Source organism: Drosophila busckii, chromosome 2R (genome assembly GCF_011750605.1).
Source record: "Drosophila busckii strain San Diego stock center, stock number 13000-0081.31 chromosome 2R, ASM1175060v1, whole genome shotgun sequence".
In the NCBI taxonomy this organism is placed as follows: domain Eukaryota; kingdom Metazoa; phylum Arthropoda; class Insecta; order Diptera; family Drosophilidae; genus Drosophila; species Drosophila busckii.
Genome location: NC_046605.1, coordinates 22,961,313 through 22,975,242, shown reverse-complemented (window position 1 = coordinate 22,975,242; position 13,930 = coordinate 22,961,313). Strand labels below are relative to the sequence as shown.

General features: G+C 35.2%; 3 protein-coding genes across 10 annotated transcripts; 2 read left to right on the top strand and 1 right to left on the bottom strand.

The window, feature by feature from the left end:
• Window positions 1-637: 637 nt before the first annotated feature.
• On the bottom strand, window positions 638-2,675 carry LOC108603509. Of its 3 annotated transcripts, XM_017992386.1 has the most exons (5): window positions 2,445-2,673; window positions 2,078-2,385; window positions 1,779-2,015; window positions 899-1,598; window positions 639-833 (listed from the first exon to the last, which is right to left on the bottom strand). In XM_017992386.1, the coding sequence occupies exons 1-5, from the start codon at window positions 2,623-2,625 to the stop codon at window positions 775-777; spliced, it is 1,485 nt and encodes a 494-aa protein (XP_017847875.1). In that variant the 5' UTR covers window positions 2,626-2,673; the 3' UTR covers window positions 639-774. The 3 variants fall into 3 exon arrangements, with proteins under 3 accessions (XP_017847874.1, XP_017847872.1, XP_017847875.1); XM_017992385.1 differs by having other exon boundaries at window positions 638-833; window positions 899-1,994; window positions 2,445-2,675; XM_017992383.1 differs by having other exon boundaries at window positions 638-833; window positions 899-2,015; window positions 2,445-2,674.
• Window positions 2,676-5,638: 2,963 nt separating this feature from the next.
• LOC108604545 (mitochondrial glutamate carrier 1) lies at window positions 5,639-9,555 on the top strand. 5 transcript variants are annotated; one of them, XM_017994065.2, is made up of 6 exons: window positions 5,639-5,740; window positions 7,285-7,359; window positions 8,047-8,181; window positions 8,238-8,723; window positions 8,795-8,935; window positions 9,032-9,555. In XM_017994065.2, exons 2-6 carry the CDS (start codon window positions 7,289-7,291, stop codon window positions 9,174-9,176), a joined length of 978 nt encoding a protein of 325 aa, XP_017849554.1. In that variant the 5' UTR covers window positions 5,639-5,740; window positions 7,285-7,288; the 3' UTR covers window positions 9,177-9,555. The 5 variants fall into 5 exon arrangements, with proteins under 5 accessions (XP_017849554.1, XP_017849555.1, XP_017849557.1 ...); XM_017994066.2 differs by having other exon boundaries at window positions 5,684-5,740; window positions 7,288-7,359; XM_017994068.2 differs by having other exon boundaries at window positions 5,702-5,717; window positions 7,288-7,359.
• A 55-nt stretch (window positions 9,556-9,610) lies between these two features.
• On the top strand, window positions 9,611-10,947 carry LOC108604546 (mitochondrial glutamate carrier 1). 2 transcript variants are annotated; one of them, XM_017994069.2, is made up of 5 exons: window positions 9,611-9,646; window positions 9,710-9,768; window positions 9,818-9,952; window positions 10,010-10,636; window positions 10,693-10,947. In XM_017994069.2, the coding sequence occupies exons 2-5, from the start codon at window positions 9,716-9,718 to the stop codon at window positions 10,844-10,846; spliced, it is 969 nt and encodes a 322-aa protein (XP_017849558.1). In that variant the 5' UTR covers window positions 9,611-9,646; window positions 9,710-9,715; the 3' UTR covers window positions 10,847-10,947. The 2 variants fall into 2 exon arrangements, with proteins under 2 accessions (XP_017849558.1, XP_017849559.1); XM_017994070.2 differs by having other exon boundaries at window positions 10,689-10,780.
• The last annotated feature ends 2,983 nt before the right edge of the window (window positions 10,948-13,930 follow it).

The following is a 13,930-nucleotide window of genomic DNA, read 5'->3' as shown; positions in this document are numbered from 1 at the left end:
TTAACATTTTTGGGCCTTTTCCTCATAATTCAGAAAGAAACTGTCGATATCATTCAAAATCTCGATCTTTTTTTACATCTTCGATAATGCATGGGCTTATCGATAACATATGGACTTATTGTTGTAATACCTAAATTCTTAGTGCAAATTTCAGACTTACTCCGTTCAAAATGTTTAAGCATTTTTATAGAGAATAATTTTCTGGAGTTCCTAGGGACGTTTACCAAATCTAAACATGCCAAGCTGATTAAATATTTTATAGTTTTCTTGAATATTTTTTTATCTCCATTTTTTGCCTTACCTTTTGGATTATTTTTCAGCTTATAAAACTGCAAGGATCCATACTTTAAACTATTGCAAAGCATACAAATTTTGACAAACTGATATTTTTTACTAGCTTTTAATTAATACAAAATGGGTAATAGATTTTTATTATTAGACTTTTGATACACCATAAGAAATAAATTATTTGAGAAATTTCTGGTTGTATAAACTATGCCTATAAATCTTTTGTTTTTCATTCTCCTCCACATATCTTCCAACATAAATCGGTACAGAAAAATGTATTTTTAATACGGTCTAGTAGTCTATTTTTTAAAAATTAAATTTAACAGCCAAAACAACAGACACCTCAACATATATATAAATAAAAAAAAGTCTCTTAAATCAATACAGAATATTAAAATAAACTATATCTTAAAAGGACAGCAAGGCGTGTCGGCAGAAATTAAAATTATTCATTAGCTGCATTTCATTTTAAGCTAAGCGTTTAATCTAATTTCTTATAGCCGCATCAGCCCCTCGTTTACGTGCAGGCATGTTGTAGTCATCCTCTGGAATATTTATAGACAAATAATAAATGTACAGAATAAGTGATATTTGAAGTCAAAGCAATTACCATCTTGATCCTCATCTATACCATCATCTAGATGCACACCATCGGCAAAATCTTTGCCTTGATCACCTGCAATTTCATTGTTTAAATTTACGCCATCAAGTGAATTTTGTGGCTTAAGAGCAACGTCGCCCAGAATGACATCGTCATCGCCGATAGCTGCCGCCAATCGTTTGTTATTTAAAGCGGGTTCATGACCCACGTTCAGATCACTATCAAATAAATTATGCTCACCACCCACAATGGGCAAATCAAAGTTCTGTTCATTAAGAGCATCTTTAACCTCATGTGCTCCGGAGTCGACAGCTTCCAAGTTTTTGTTCAATACTAAGTCGTTTACCATTTTTAAATAACGATTATTATTCTTATTTTTTGGCAGTTCCTCGGCTGCTGTATCTGGATCTAGCGCCAATTCAGCCTTTCCATCAAAATTATAAGGAATAAGCGGCGCCACATTTTCAGGTAGTTTGCGATCACTTCTAATCTCAGCCGATGGCTTGGCTGGTGGAATTGCCAAAGATGGCTGCCCACTACTGCTGCCCTTAGGAGCTTTTGAAGCATTTTCTGTATCCTCAGCTATTTGAGTACTGGAGTTGGTCTCATGTGACGAATCTACCAGCGAAGAGGCCACTAGACTAGAAAGTATTTGCATATCCTGTTGTTCAGTTACATCCTCTATTGCCTTAATCGATTTGGGCACAATCTGAAAATTTTCAACAGAATTTAGTATGAGGCTGTTATTTTTAGGCGCAGAAGAAGGTTGCATTGATCGTAGATCCAGTCGCTGATCCGCTTCACCGCCACTGCCACTATTAGTTTTAGTTGCTGTGTTAGTTATTTTAATTAAATTGCCGATGTTGACTTTATACAGCCCTGCACTCACTTGCACTTGCTCGTTAAATGACTTATTGTTACGTGACCTTTCAAGACTGTGAGTAATCTGAGATGTACGTGATCGCTGCGTGGGGCTCGCATTTGGCGTCGCTGAATGATCAGCATTAAGAAACTGTTGCTGCAATGATGATGGCACATAGTAGCAGTGAGCCCTGAACTCTGTAATTGTAGCCTGTAGATCACGAATCTTTTCCTCATATTTGCCCTGAAAAATTTCAAATTTTTCCTAAAAACGACAATTATTGAATAATTTAACAGCTACTAGTGCTGGAGAGTCTAACAACATACCTTCCATGCATCCGCTTGCTGTTGTTGCTTGCCTTGTTGCAGTTGTTGCAACTGCAATAGCAACGCTTCCAGCTTTTGCTCAAATGCATTTGTGTCTTTGATATGCTGCTTCTTACTCTTAACACATTCAGACTGCAGCTCAATGTACTTGGCGTTGAGTTGCTTAAACTTATCCATTTGAGCTTCGTTTTTCAGTTGCAACAAATTTTCTATATTCTGCTGCTTATCATAACTTTTTTGAATATTATATTTTTCGACACGTGTAATCTCCAGTTTTTTTTCTGCATCCACTTGGTCTGTTCTTACGGCTGTATATAAAGTTATTGAATCATTAACGTCACTTAAAAAATCTGTGTATTTAACGTACATTGTAGTTCCAAGTTCAAACGCTCTTGGTTCTGCTCGCAACGCAAACGAAAAGCCCGAGTCTCATCCAATTGCTGTTGTGACATATGATAAATAACAATCATCATAAGGAGCACGACAAACATGCTCATTAGGATGCAAATGCGAACGCGGCCTTGACGGGCAAAACGCGCAGTGCTCATTATTATATTTTAACCAAAAATATTTTAAAACCACTTTATTATTTATCGTAGGTAGTGAAAACCTAAACAAAAATTTAAGTGTGACCAAGTGATTAATCAGAAAAACAGTGAGGACTGCTATCGGTATATATTTCAGCCTTAAAAGCGATATAATGGTACGACATAATAATTGATTATTTTATAATAATAATAATAATTTTTCTAATATAACACTAACGTACTAAAAGTGTCGACGAACTACCTAGCCCACTGCTTCCTAAATTGTAACATACATACACACTGGACCTAGGGAAACCCTATTGGATTCGAACGGGGATTTACCCAGCACAAATATGTATGTATTGGCTTAAAAGCGCTAACGAAACGTTACAGTGTATTTTCTAAATAAGGTATATTTAAGATAAAAAGAAATAAATAACGACAGCACTGGCTGTCTATAGTTTTTGTTTAATTTAATTGTATCGGTTGTGAACATTATACATACAGCTTGTGAGTGAGTAAATAGAATATACAAAACTGTTTTAAGACTTAAATTAAATTAATTCTAAGGTAAGACAATTGTTTATTTTATCATTTGAGTATACAATATGTACAATATGAAAGGCATATAAGAAGGCTGAAACAGCAGCACAAAACGAAATGTAATCAAAGGCTGTTTGGTCTTGAAAGACCAATAATTGGAGCTCCTCAGCTATGAACAGCTGATCTAGGCCTAGTATTGTATTTTGGCTTTGCACAGCGGTGAACAAAGCTCGCGCGCGCTCAACTCGGTACGCTTCACGAGCTATTTCAACCCCCAGTTGTTTCGCAAGACCAAACACATGAAATTGTTATTGCCACGCTCGCGCAGTCGAGACAAGGCAAAAACAAACATGTGAAACAGAGAACGGCAAGGGTACACCCACCCAAAAAAAATAACATGGTACTAACATGTTGACATCCGTACACACAACTGAAAACGCGGCTACAGGCAGCCTATGCTTATTGCGCGGCTATTTGTTGGACAGCCTACAATTTTGTGAGGGATGTCAAACAGACACCCGTTGAAAGTACGCAAAAAAAAAGGTCATTCAATTTTTTGTGCGCCTTTTATTTGCTTCTGTTTCGCTACCTGCGGTCGCGTCGGCCGCTGCCAGTGCAGGATAGAGCGAGAGAGCAAGCGATTATTTTTCTCGCTTATGCTTATATCCCAGACGATCGACATCGCGCACGCGCACATTTTCCTTTGCCCTTGTTCTGTGGGTGTCTGAAGACATCCCTTCTATTTCTTTGCATACGCGTATTTGAGTTTGCTCATGCTTGTGGATGTGTGTATGTTGCTGATAGCCTCGACTTGTGTTCGCGCGTACATACCCACACCCATGACTTGCGGATGACACCATGTTGCTAAAAAAGTGCCACCCCTGCCGTTCTCTGATGTGAAAGTGTTCTCGCTATGCTCGCACAGTCGAGACAAGAAAAATAATACGAAAAATTGTTTGTGTAATTTGCATTGGCTTATGGCTCTTCCTATTCTCAAGAACACTTACAAAAACAAATTAACATACTAAGTATAGGGCTTGGACGCTTCTGCAATAGGTTATTGAAATGTAGCATTGTTACCTCTTGCTGATCTTCCACGCTGGTTTTATTGAGTAGAAAATTCATAAATTCATGTCGGTCATCAGTTAAAAAACAAGTGGAGAAATTAACGTTGGGCGCCACCAACTTTTAAATACATGCATGCACTCACAAACACATACACACAAAACAACTAACGCGTCACAGCTCGTTTTGGCTGTAGCGTCAGCAGCAACGCCGTTATTTATCCGATCGTTCTAAAATATTCACAATCGGTCTACATGACATGACTATGCAATTTTGTGATTTATTTCAGATGTTAAAAAAGTTTTGTACTGCCTTATATATCGTTTTTTTTTCGATTTGCGGGGGAGGGGGGAGAAATAAAAAAAAATAAAATAAAAGCGTAGTGTCCTGGATATAGAAGCACCTACTACCAAATTTGGTTGCTCCAGCTCTTATAGTTGCTGAGAAATATGCAATCATACAGACGGATAGACGGACATGGCTATATCGACTCAGCTCGTCGAGCTGATCAAGAATATATATACTTTACGGGGTCTGCCATGCCTCCTTCTCCCTGTTACATACATTTGCACAACTTCATAATATTCTTTTTCCATTTTTAAAAAAATGTCAAAGTGTATAATAATTGAATAATATTTCTTGAATTTTAATTTCGAATAATTAAAATCAAATCCAGAATTGTCGCATCTCTCAATTCATAAATTCTCGCAGTGTAGTTTCTAGTGCTCCCAAAGTATCTTTCTGGTTAGATTTAAGACATAATTAAATTGAATACGTTAGATTCGAATGAATGCCATAATGTGAAACATGCAATGTTGCAGTGTTGCCATTTTAGCATTTTAATAGCATATAATTTCACTCAGCTTCTTAGAGATTTAAAAACAAAATCTGAATAGTTTTAAAGGAGTTTCACTCTTATTGTATTTTAAATTTAAGCGATCCACTGAAAACAATTTTTGCTGCTGTAAATGTTTTAGAGTTTTTAAGAAACCTAATAACGAAATATACATAGTTGTAAAAATAGAAAACTTTAAAAGCACTGCATGTTTGTTTTTTAATATTTACTTTTGTAACTACAATATATTACTATATTATAACATTCGAAACTTCATATTTTTAAATCAACTACCTATAGGCTACCAATTTTAGTTAAGGAGCTCGTTTAGTCGATCTCGTGTAAACACCAAAAATTCTTGAGCGTCAACCAAAAGGGCTTGTTTCATCGCTCAGCTTGAGCCTTAACCATCATTAACATGCATACTGAAAAATTTGTGCTTTTTGGCAAAAACAAATGTGAATTTTTATATTAGTGATCCTATGAAAGCATCTTTAGCATTATTTTTTTTTTCTCATTTAGCTGTTTCCAGCAATTTTTAGCTGATTTAGCTATTTTAGTCCACGAAGTTCTGGCAACAGTGTCTATCTACATATCCAAAAAACCTATAATATATACTATATGTTCGTTATATGCCGGTTAGTTGCATTAGAGCAAAGAGTCAATAAAGGTACTAAAGTTGAGATTAAAATTGTGAGTATCTTTCTGTTGCCAAACATACTCTTTACATATATATATATATGTATGTAAATAAATGTAAACGTAGTGTATCATAAGTACATACCGATGTACATAGTAAATATTAAATAAATTAATATTACGTAATAGTTCGTAATAGGTGTTAAAATCAATTTTAATCAGGTGTATATTGTAAAAAGTTATTAAAGTATGTTTATATATATGTACATACATACAGTAAATAAATTAAACAAGTCTGCCGACAAACGACAAGCATACACTTCATATATTGGCTAAATGTTTATTGTCAGACATTAAACGGTACTCAATAACATAAAAGTAAATGTGCATTCATAATTATGTCCATGGATACTTATTACAAATTCACTAGTGTATGTATGTATGTACATACATACATACATCCATATTCACATCCGTATCTAAAAACCAAATTTACATTTATCGGCTACCAAAGATACTATTTATCAGTAGGTGAATACTTGGTTTAAAATAGTTTTTTCAAGCTGATAAGATGTGATAAACGTAAGATTATTTATATAAATACATATGTACACATGTATGTATGTATCTATTATATACATTGTACATGCTCGAAGCGAGAGCGTAGCCTGTACATACTACATATGCATGTACTTTGTACAATAAAGTTTACCCGGGATGTAATAATTAAATGCTACATACATACATACTAAATACTCTTATGTATCTATTGAATGTATTATATGTCCAATCAATAAAGTTTAATAATATAATAATTTTAAATAAAATTGAAAAGGGTATCATTAAGTTGTGCAAATGTATGTGACAGAAACAGCTACTCAAAGAATTTAAGTGCTAGAGGCATCAAATTTAATATGGCATCCCATTTTCAAGACAGATTGCTTTTATTTTTGAAAATTTAACTTCTCTCCCTATAATCGAAGGAAAAACAATGTACATCCACAGGGATTTGTTTCACATTCTGCAAACACAAGATTTTACATGATCCAATTGCCAAATCAAGTAATTAACTGCAGAAATATTCAAATTTAATTTTTCCATTTAGGCGGCGAGAGGTACTTTCTGATGCAGTAGGCAAGCCTCCTTTTTGACTTTGCACCGCGCTGGGCTGTGTAAGCTGTTATGTGTGAATGTTAGTGTAAGCGTGAGATTGTTGCAATTCTCTAGTCAAAGTGTATCAAAATGTTTGCTGCGTTCAACTCTAAAGAGATATTTAAAAGAAAAAGTGTATCAAGAAATTTTGTACATGTATGTTGCTCGTGCTACACCGTACTGTGATGCGATAGCTGTTTAACTAGCTGTATAGCTGTATGACTTTGCTGTTCGTTCTTCTTTCTTGGACGCCGTCGTCAAAACATTAAAGCTTAGAGGACTTAATTCAGTCAATAAATGCTACAATGAATGTGAACAAAACGACTGCAGCGAAAAAAATTGATTTTCCAAGACTTTGAGATGTTTGTATGTGCGATGCATGCTATAAATTGATATGTTATAATAAACATCTAAATAATTTTTTGATTCCGTTACTTTATTTGCAGTAGCATGGCAACGATACAGCAACAATCACCAACACAAAAACAACCACTTCAGCAGCCGCAACAACACCAATTCGCGTAAGTTTTCGATAATGAAAAATTAGGTCATATAAAGTAATTTATAGCGTAACGTACAATTTTGGCCAAAAGTAATTGGAGAAAAGTTAAGTTAAATGTACTTACCATTTGAGCTTACTTTATTGACATTTTGGTATCAATAGAAAGTAATTTTAAAGACCAATATGTCAATAAAGTGAGTTCAAATGGCGAGTACATTTAACTTTACTTTCGTCCAATTACTTTTAGACGCTATTTTACATACTTAGTAATACGTATTCTACAAGCACCTGTATATACATTGTATGTGCAGTGCAATACAGATTATGGATGTAATCTACATATATGTAAGTATTCTGGCTTTCTTCCAACTATTTGTTGCATGAATGGAAGGCAGTTTGGTATTTTATCTATTTGAGATACGGATTTGTTCTTAGTGTTTTTTCAGTCGCACATACAACTTGAATTGAGGGGTTTAGACAGTGCACATATTTGATAAAGAGCCAACAAAAATAAAATAATAAGCAAAAAAATGCACGCAGCCAAAGTCACACGAAGTAAACTTTATATTACACTCTGACTAGGATTCCGCAACACATTTAACAAATTTTTAAGAATGTCTGAAATTAAATAATATTAAATGTTGTCAATTTTTTTTTTATAAAAATGTCAGTATTTTCTTGGTAACAATATCATCATCACTTGCAGATTGCTTCCAAAGATTATAAATGGCGGTATTGCAGGCATAATTGGTGTAACATGTGTATTTCCACTGGATTTGGTAAAGACGCGGCTACAGAACCAGCAAATAGGCCCCAATGGCGAACGCATGTACAACAGCATGTAAGTAGAGTGTCAAGAGTAAAATAATTCCTATGCTTAAATAATATAAATTCTAGGTTCGATTGCTTTCGGAAGACCTACGCAACAGAGGGTTACTTTGGGATGTATCGTGGATCCGGTGTTAATATACTCTTGATCACTCCAGAAAAGGCCATAAAACTGACTGCAAACGATTACTTTCGCCATAAGCTGACCACCAAGGATGGCAAACTTCCCATAAGCAGTCAAATGATAGCGGGCGGCTTGGCTGGCGCGTTTCAAATAATTGTAACAACGCCCATGGAACTGCTAAAGATTCAAATGCAGGATGCTGGACGAGTGGCTGCTGCTGCCAAATTAGCGGGCAAACGCGTTGAGAAAACCTCAGCCACCCAATTGGCCACAAATCTGCTTAAGGAGAAAGGTATTCTTGGACTATACAAAGGAATCGGTGCTACAGGACTTCGCGATGTCACATTTTCAATAATTTACTTCCCACTATTCGCCAAGCTTAACGAACTTGGTCCACGGCGCTCAGATGGCTCCGGTGAAGCAGTTTTTTGGTAAGCAATTAATTTAAGTTAAATGTGCACTATAAATATCTATTTCGACTATTTTTTCCCCCGTATTAAAGGTGCTCTTTCCTGGCAGGGTTAGCAGCAGGCTCGACAGCTGCGTTGGCGGTCAATCCATTCGACGTGGTTAAAACACGCTTGCAAGCTATTAAAAAAATCGATGGTGAAAAGGAATTTAAGGGAATTTCCGATTGCATTACGTAAGAGAGAATCATCAAATTCAAAACATATATAAGAATTACATTGCACCTGGGATTTTGTTGTATTTATTTTTTTTCTTTTTTATTTACTTATAGTAAAACCTTACAGCACGAAGGACCCACCGCATTTTTCAAGGGTGGACTTTGTCGTATGATTGTGATTGCTCCATTATTTGGAATTGCCCAAACTATTTACTATTTGGGAGTTGCCGAAGGCCTGCTTGGTGTCCAAAAAAAGTAACTGACGATTGAGAGTCATAAAATGAAAATGCTTGCTCTCTATGTATTTAATGTATATTGTGTTATGAAACTTGTTGTTTTTAATGTTATAGCTTGATGTAAATAGTTTCCAATGCTCCACTGCTCTAGATTTATTATGCTATTCCTCTTCGTAGGAACATGGTTTAATTTTTGCATGAGGTTGAAGCAGATAAATAAAGCAAAAGATTAAAGTAATTTTATATCCAAATGACAATAAGAATTAAAAGAAAAGCAATGAAATAATTAAAAGATGTGGCGTGTTCTTTTACATATAACATTTATAATAAGTCACATTTCCATTTTTATTTGCTTTTAGACATCGCTTTTTGTTAAAAGCACTCAATTATGAGGAAACCTAAATCTAAGTATACAAAAAAGTAAATCAACAAATTATTTAGAATTTTACTTTTTAGATGCGCATTGTATTTGATTGTTGATTCAATAAATAGTGTAATAAAATTCTTAGAATATTCTTTGATTATAAACAATAATATTAAAGTAATTTTTTTTTAGTTCTGAATGGCAGTTAACAATTCATCGGGAAAGACTACTAAGAAGCCAGCTACATTTGCGTAAGTTTTGAAACCTATTATTTAAATTCAGTGCTTATAGAAAATACAGTGTGCTCCCAAAAATCATTAATGGGGGAATTGCCGGCGTGATTGGGGTCACCTGTGTGTTTCCCTTAGATTTGGTAAAGACTCGACTACAAAATCAGCAAATTGGACCAAATGGCGAACGCATGTATACCAACATGTATGTGAATGCTTGAAAAGATAAAAGTTCTTGGCAATAAAACTACATCCTTTCAAGGTTCGATTGCTTTCGTAAAACGTACACTGCCGAGGGTTACTTTGGCATGTATCGTGGATCGGCCGTAAACATTTTACTCATTACTCCCGAAAAAGCTATAAAGTTGACTGCAAATGACTATTTTCGTTTCCATCTTGCTTCAGAGGATGGAAAGTTACCATTGAAAAGACAATGCCTTGCTGGCGGGTTAGCAGGGGCATTTCAAATTATAGTGACCACGCCCATGGAACTTTTGAAAATTCAGATGCAAGATGCAGGCCGTATATCAATGTCCGCGAAAGCTTCGGGTCAGCAGGTGGAAAAACTTACGGCATGGGTACTTACTAAAAATCTCTTGAAGGAGAGAGGTATCGTTGGTTTATATAGAGGATTAAGTGCCACCGCCGTGCGTGACATTACCTTTTCTGTAATTTACTTTCCTTTGTTTTCCGCTGTAAATGATAAGGGCCCTAGAAAAACTGATGGCTCTGGCGAAGCTGTGTTTTATTGGTCGCTGCTAGCTGGATTGGTTTCTGGAATGACCGCGGCTTTTTCGGTTACGCCCTTAGACGTAATTAAAACCCGACTACAGGCTATAAAAAAAGCTGACGGTGAAAAGGAGTTTGATGGAATTGTAGATTGTATTCGGTGAGTACTGGTTCAATACTTGTTCACCATTATTTTTTAGTAATTTCATAAGACAGTAAGACATTGAAGCACGAAGGACCCAAGGCATTCTTCAAAGGTGGCTTTTGTCGTATTATAGTTATTGCTCCATTGTTTGGCATTGCACAAATGGTATATTTTTTGGGCGTAGGAGAACTTATCTTGGGAATCGAGCAGAAGAAAACCATTTAATTTATTTTTTATAGTAGTCAAATCTGACTGTAGTGCCCTTTAAGTCTTTCTTAAACAATTTGTTGTACAATATTACGACAAATTGCAAATAATAAAAAAGGCAAAATCAAATATATATATATTTTTATTCATTAAATCCATTATAATTATATTTTAGTAGTACATAGGAAAATAAATGAAATTTAAAGAATGAAGATATACATCAGATATGTATCATAGTTTCAGTGCTGCCAACTTTTGATGAGGGAAAAAGGCTGTTTCTAGCAGGAAGCAAAGGCAAAAAAGACTGACTCCGAAAAAGAAAAACAGGTGGAGTGAAAATCTTGGGAAAACTGAAGCCAGCGACCTTTTTTTTTTATTTAGTCATGAACGGCAGATTGAAATAGGTTGCTTTCATTTTCAAAAATGACAGAATTCCCGCCACCTGCTAGCTTACAATTTTTCCTGCAATTGACGATTGAAAACTGCTAGATCTGGCCAGTAAAAAGCTAAGTTGGCAGCACTTTTTTACATATCAAAATCTATAGAATTTATAGGCTACGTTGCTGTCCTAGATTACGTGGGAGTAGGATCCATAACTACAATAAAATTCACAAGCTCCAAAGTGCGAGCACTGCTAGACCATTCGATACAGATTGCCTGGCGGTAAATAGTCATGTCGATTTGCAGTACTCAAAATTAATTAATTAATTAATTAATTAACAAGTGGACGCATTAAAGTAGGGCATCGCAGCAAACACACATGTGCGCACTTACAAAGCCATATGCACAAAATAGCTAACGCGTTACAGCTCGTTTGCGCTGCAGTGTCAGCAGCGACCCTTGTATGGCATGTCAGCAAGCGCACCCTGCTGTCTATATTGAAAATTGAAATGTGAATAACACTGAAGTTATTTATCCGATCGTTTTAAAATGTTTGGTATTGGTCAAAAGCAAGACTAAGCTTATGTGGTATTTATTTAAGATTTTTGAAAAAATATACACAACGTGTTTAGGAAATAGGAGAACATACAAAATTTGGTTGCTTAGCTCTTATATTTGCTGAGAAACACACTCTCATAGAGACGGATATGGATATATCGAGTCTGTATTGTTTCTCCCTGTCACATAAATTTGAACAATTTCATAATATTCTTTTCCATTTTTTACAAAAATGTCTAACTGCATAAAAAATATTTAATTAATGACTTACACGAACGGCAAGAGATAAAAATAAATTTTTATCGAATATTCCAAGGTATGAAAAGATTTAAAAATAACCGAAAACCCAAAAATGCTTGCCTTAAAATGTGACAGCTGATAAATATCGATGAAAGAGGAACTTTTTGCATCCAAATATTTTTTCCTAAAAAAAACTAGAAATAGAAGTTCAAAATCCTGTATTGTATTGATTTTTATACTATACCATATATTGATACCAATATGTCAACAAAGTATGTTCAAATGGTGAGTACATTAAACTTTAGTTTTTTATATATACGTTTGCTGTGGAGCCCTGTCCTGTTAAAACCAGAAGTTTTCTAGTTTTTTAATATTAAATAATACTAAACGTAACTAACGGTTTTTTAAAATTAATTTTTTTTATTCCATATTTCATTTTAAAAAAAAAGTCTTTTGGAGACCGAGCACAAGAAAGACTTTAAAATGAAATAGTTCTTTACAATACATTATGTTGTTTGGGGTCTAAAATTCTAACTTATTTCGTAATTTAGTTTTTATTAATAAAATATATAAAATTTTAAGACTCACTTTGGCACATCATCGGCAATTACTTACCCAGCATTTGCTTCAGTTGCGCTTGAAGCTGCAAACTGCCTTTTTATACACTTTGACATTTTTGTAAAAAATGAAAAGGGTATTATAAGTGCTAATTGTAAATGTAACACAGCAGACAGCGTGAGACCCCAAAAAGTTATATATTCTGATCATCTCGACGTAGCTGATCTATATAGCCATGTCGTCTGTCCGTCTGTCGTCTGTCTCCTATTCCAGGACATACGCTTTATTTTATTTTTTTTAACATTTCCTCCCGCCCTCCCCCGCACAAATCGAAAAAAACGATATTTAAGGCAGTACAAAAATCTTAAAAATCTGAAATAAACACAAAATTGCTGACCTATTTTCAAACGATCGGATAAATAACTTTGGAATTAATATTTCAATTTTAATATAGACAGCGGGGTGCTGACGCGCAATACAAACGTCGCTGCCGACGCAGGCGGTGGCGGGCTGCTGATGCTACAGTGAAAACGAGCTTGTGACGCGTTAGCGTTTTTTGTGGTATGGTTTGTGAGTTCACATGCGTGGTTGTTGCGATAAAAACCCTAGTCAATAGTGTTATTTAAATGTTGGTGGCGCCCAACTTTAACCTGTCCACTTGTTCATAATGTTATTAGGTTCATTTTTATTTTTTAAACTTTGCTGTTTTTATTGAATTTTCCTTTAAATTAAGACTAACAATAAGTATACAAATCTTATAACTAAACATTATCTAACAGTTTCTTTAAACTGTTTTAGATTCTATCGCTGGTTGGTAGGTCGTTAGCCCTCGCGCGAGGGGATTAGGATGCGAAGAAAGCTTGCTGTAGTAGTTTAACCTTGTGTTCAAGCTATTACATCTCTGACTGGTTGAATATTTAGGTCTTTCTGTATGTTTTCGTTTCGAACGTACCGCGGTGCCCCGGTGATAGATCTAAGGATTTTTGACTGAACTTTCTGGACAACTGCAACTGCTGGCGTTCCCCCATAGTTGGGAGCCATAGGTCCAGATCGGCTTAAGTACGGAATAGTAGAGCAGGACCTTATATTCAAGGCTGAGAGAGGATCGATCGTTGATAAGCCAGTGGAGGCTATTGGCTTTTAGTTTTAGTTGCGTTCTCTTGGCTTCGATTCTCGAAACGGACACACAAGTCTTTAGCTATTTTCGTAAGCCGGCCGTACCGCATAGTTAAAATCGTATATTATACTCGACACATTGTGAAATTAACGAAACTAACGCACATAAACAAATGCAGAAGGTAGTATTACTAAATCCACATATTATAAATAAAATCTCGTCGTTTTATAATATAAAATTCTGGCGTT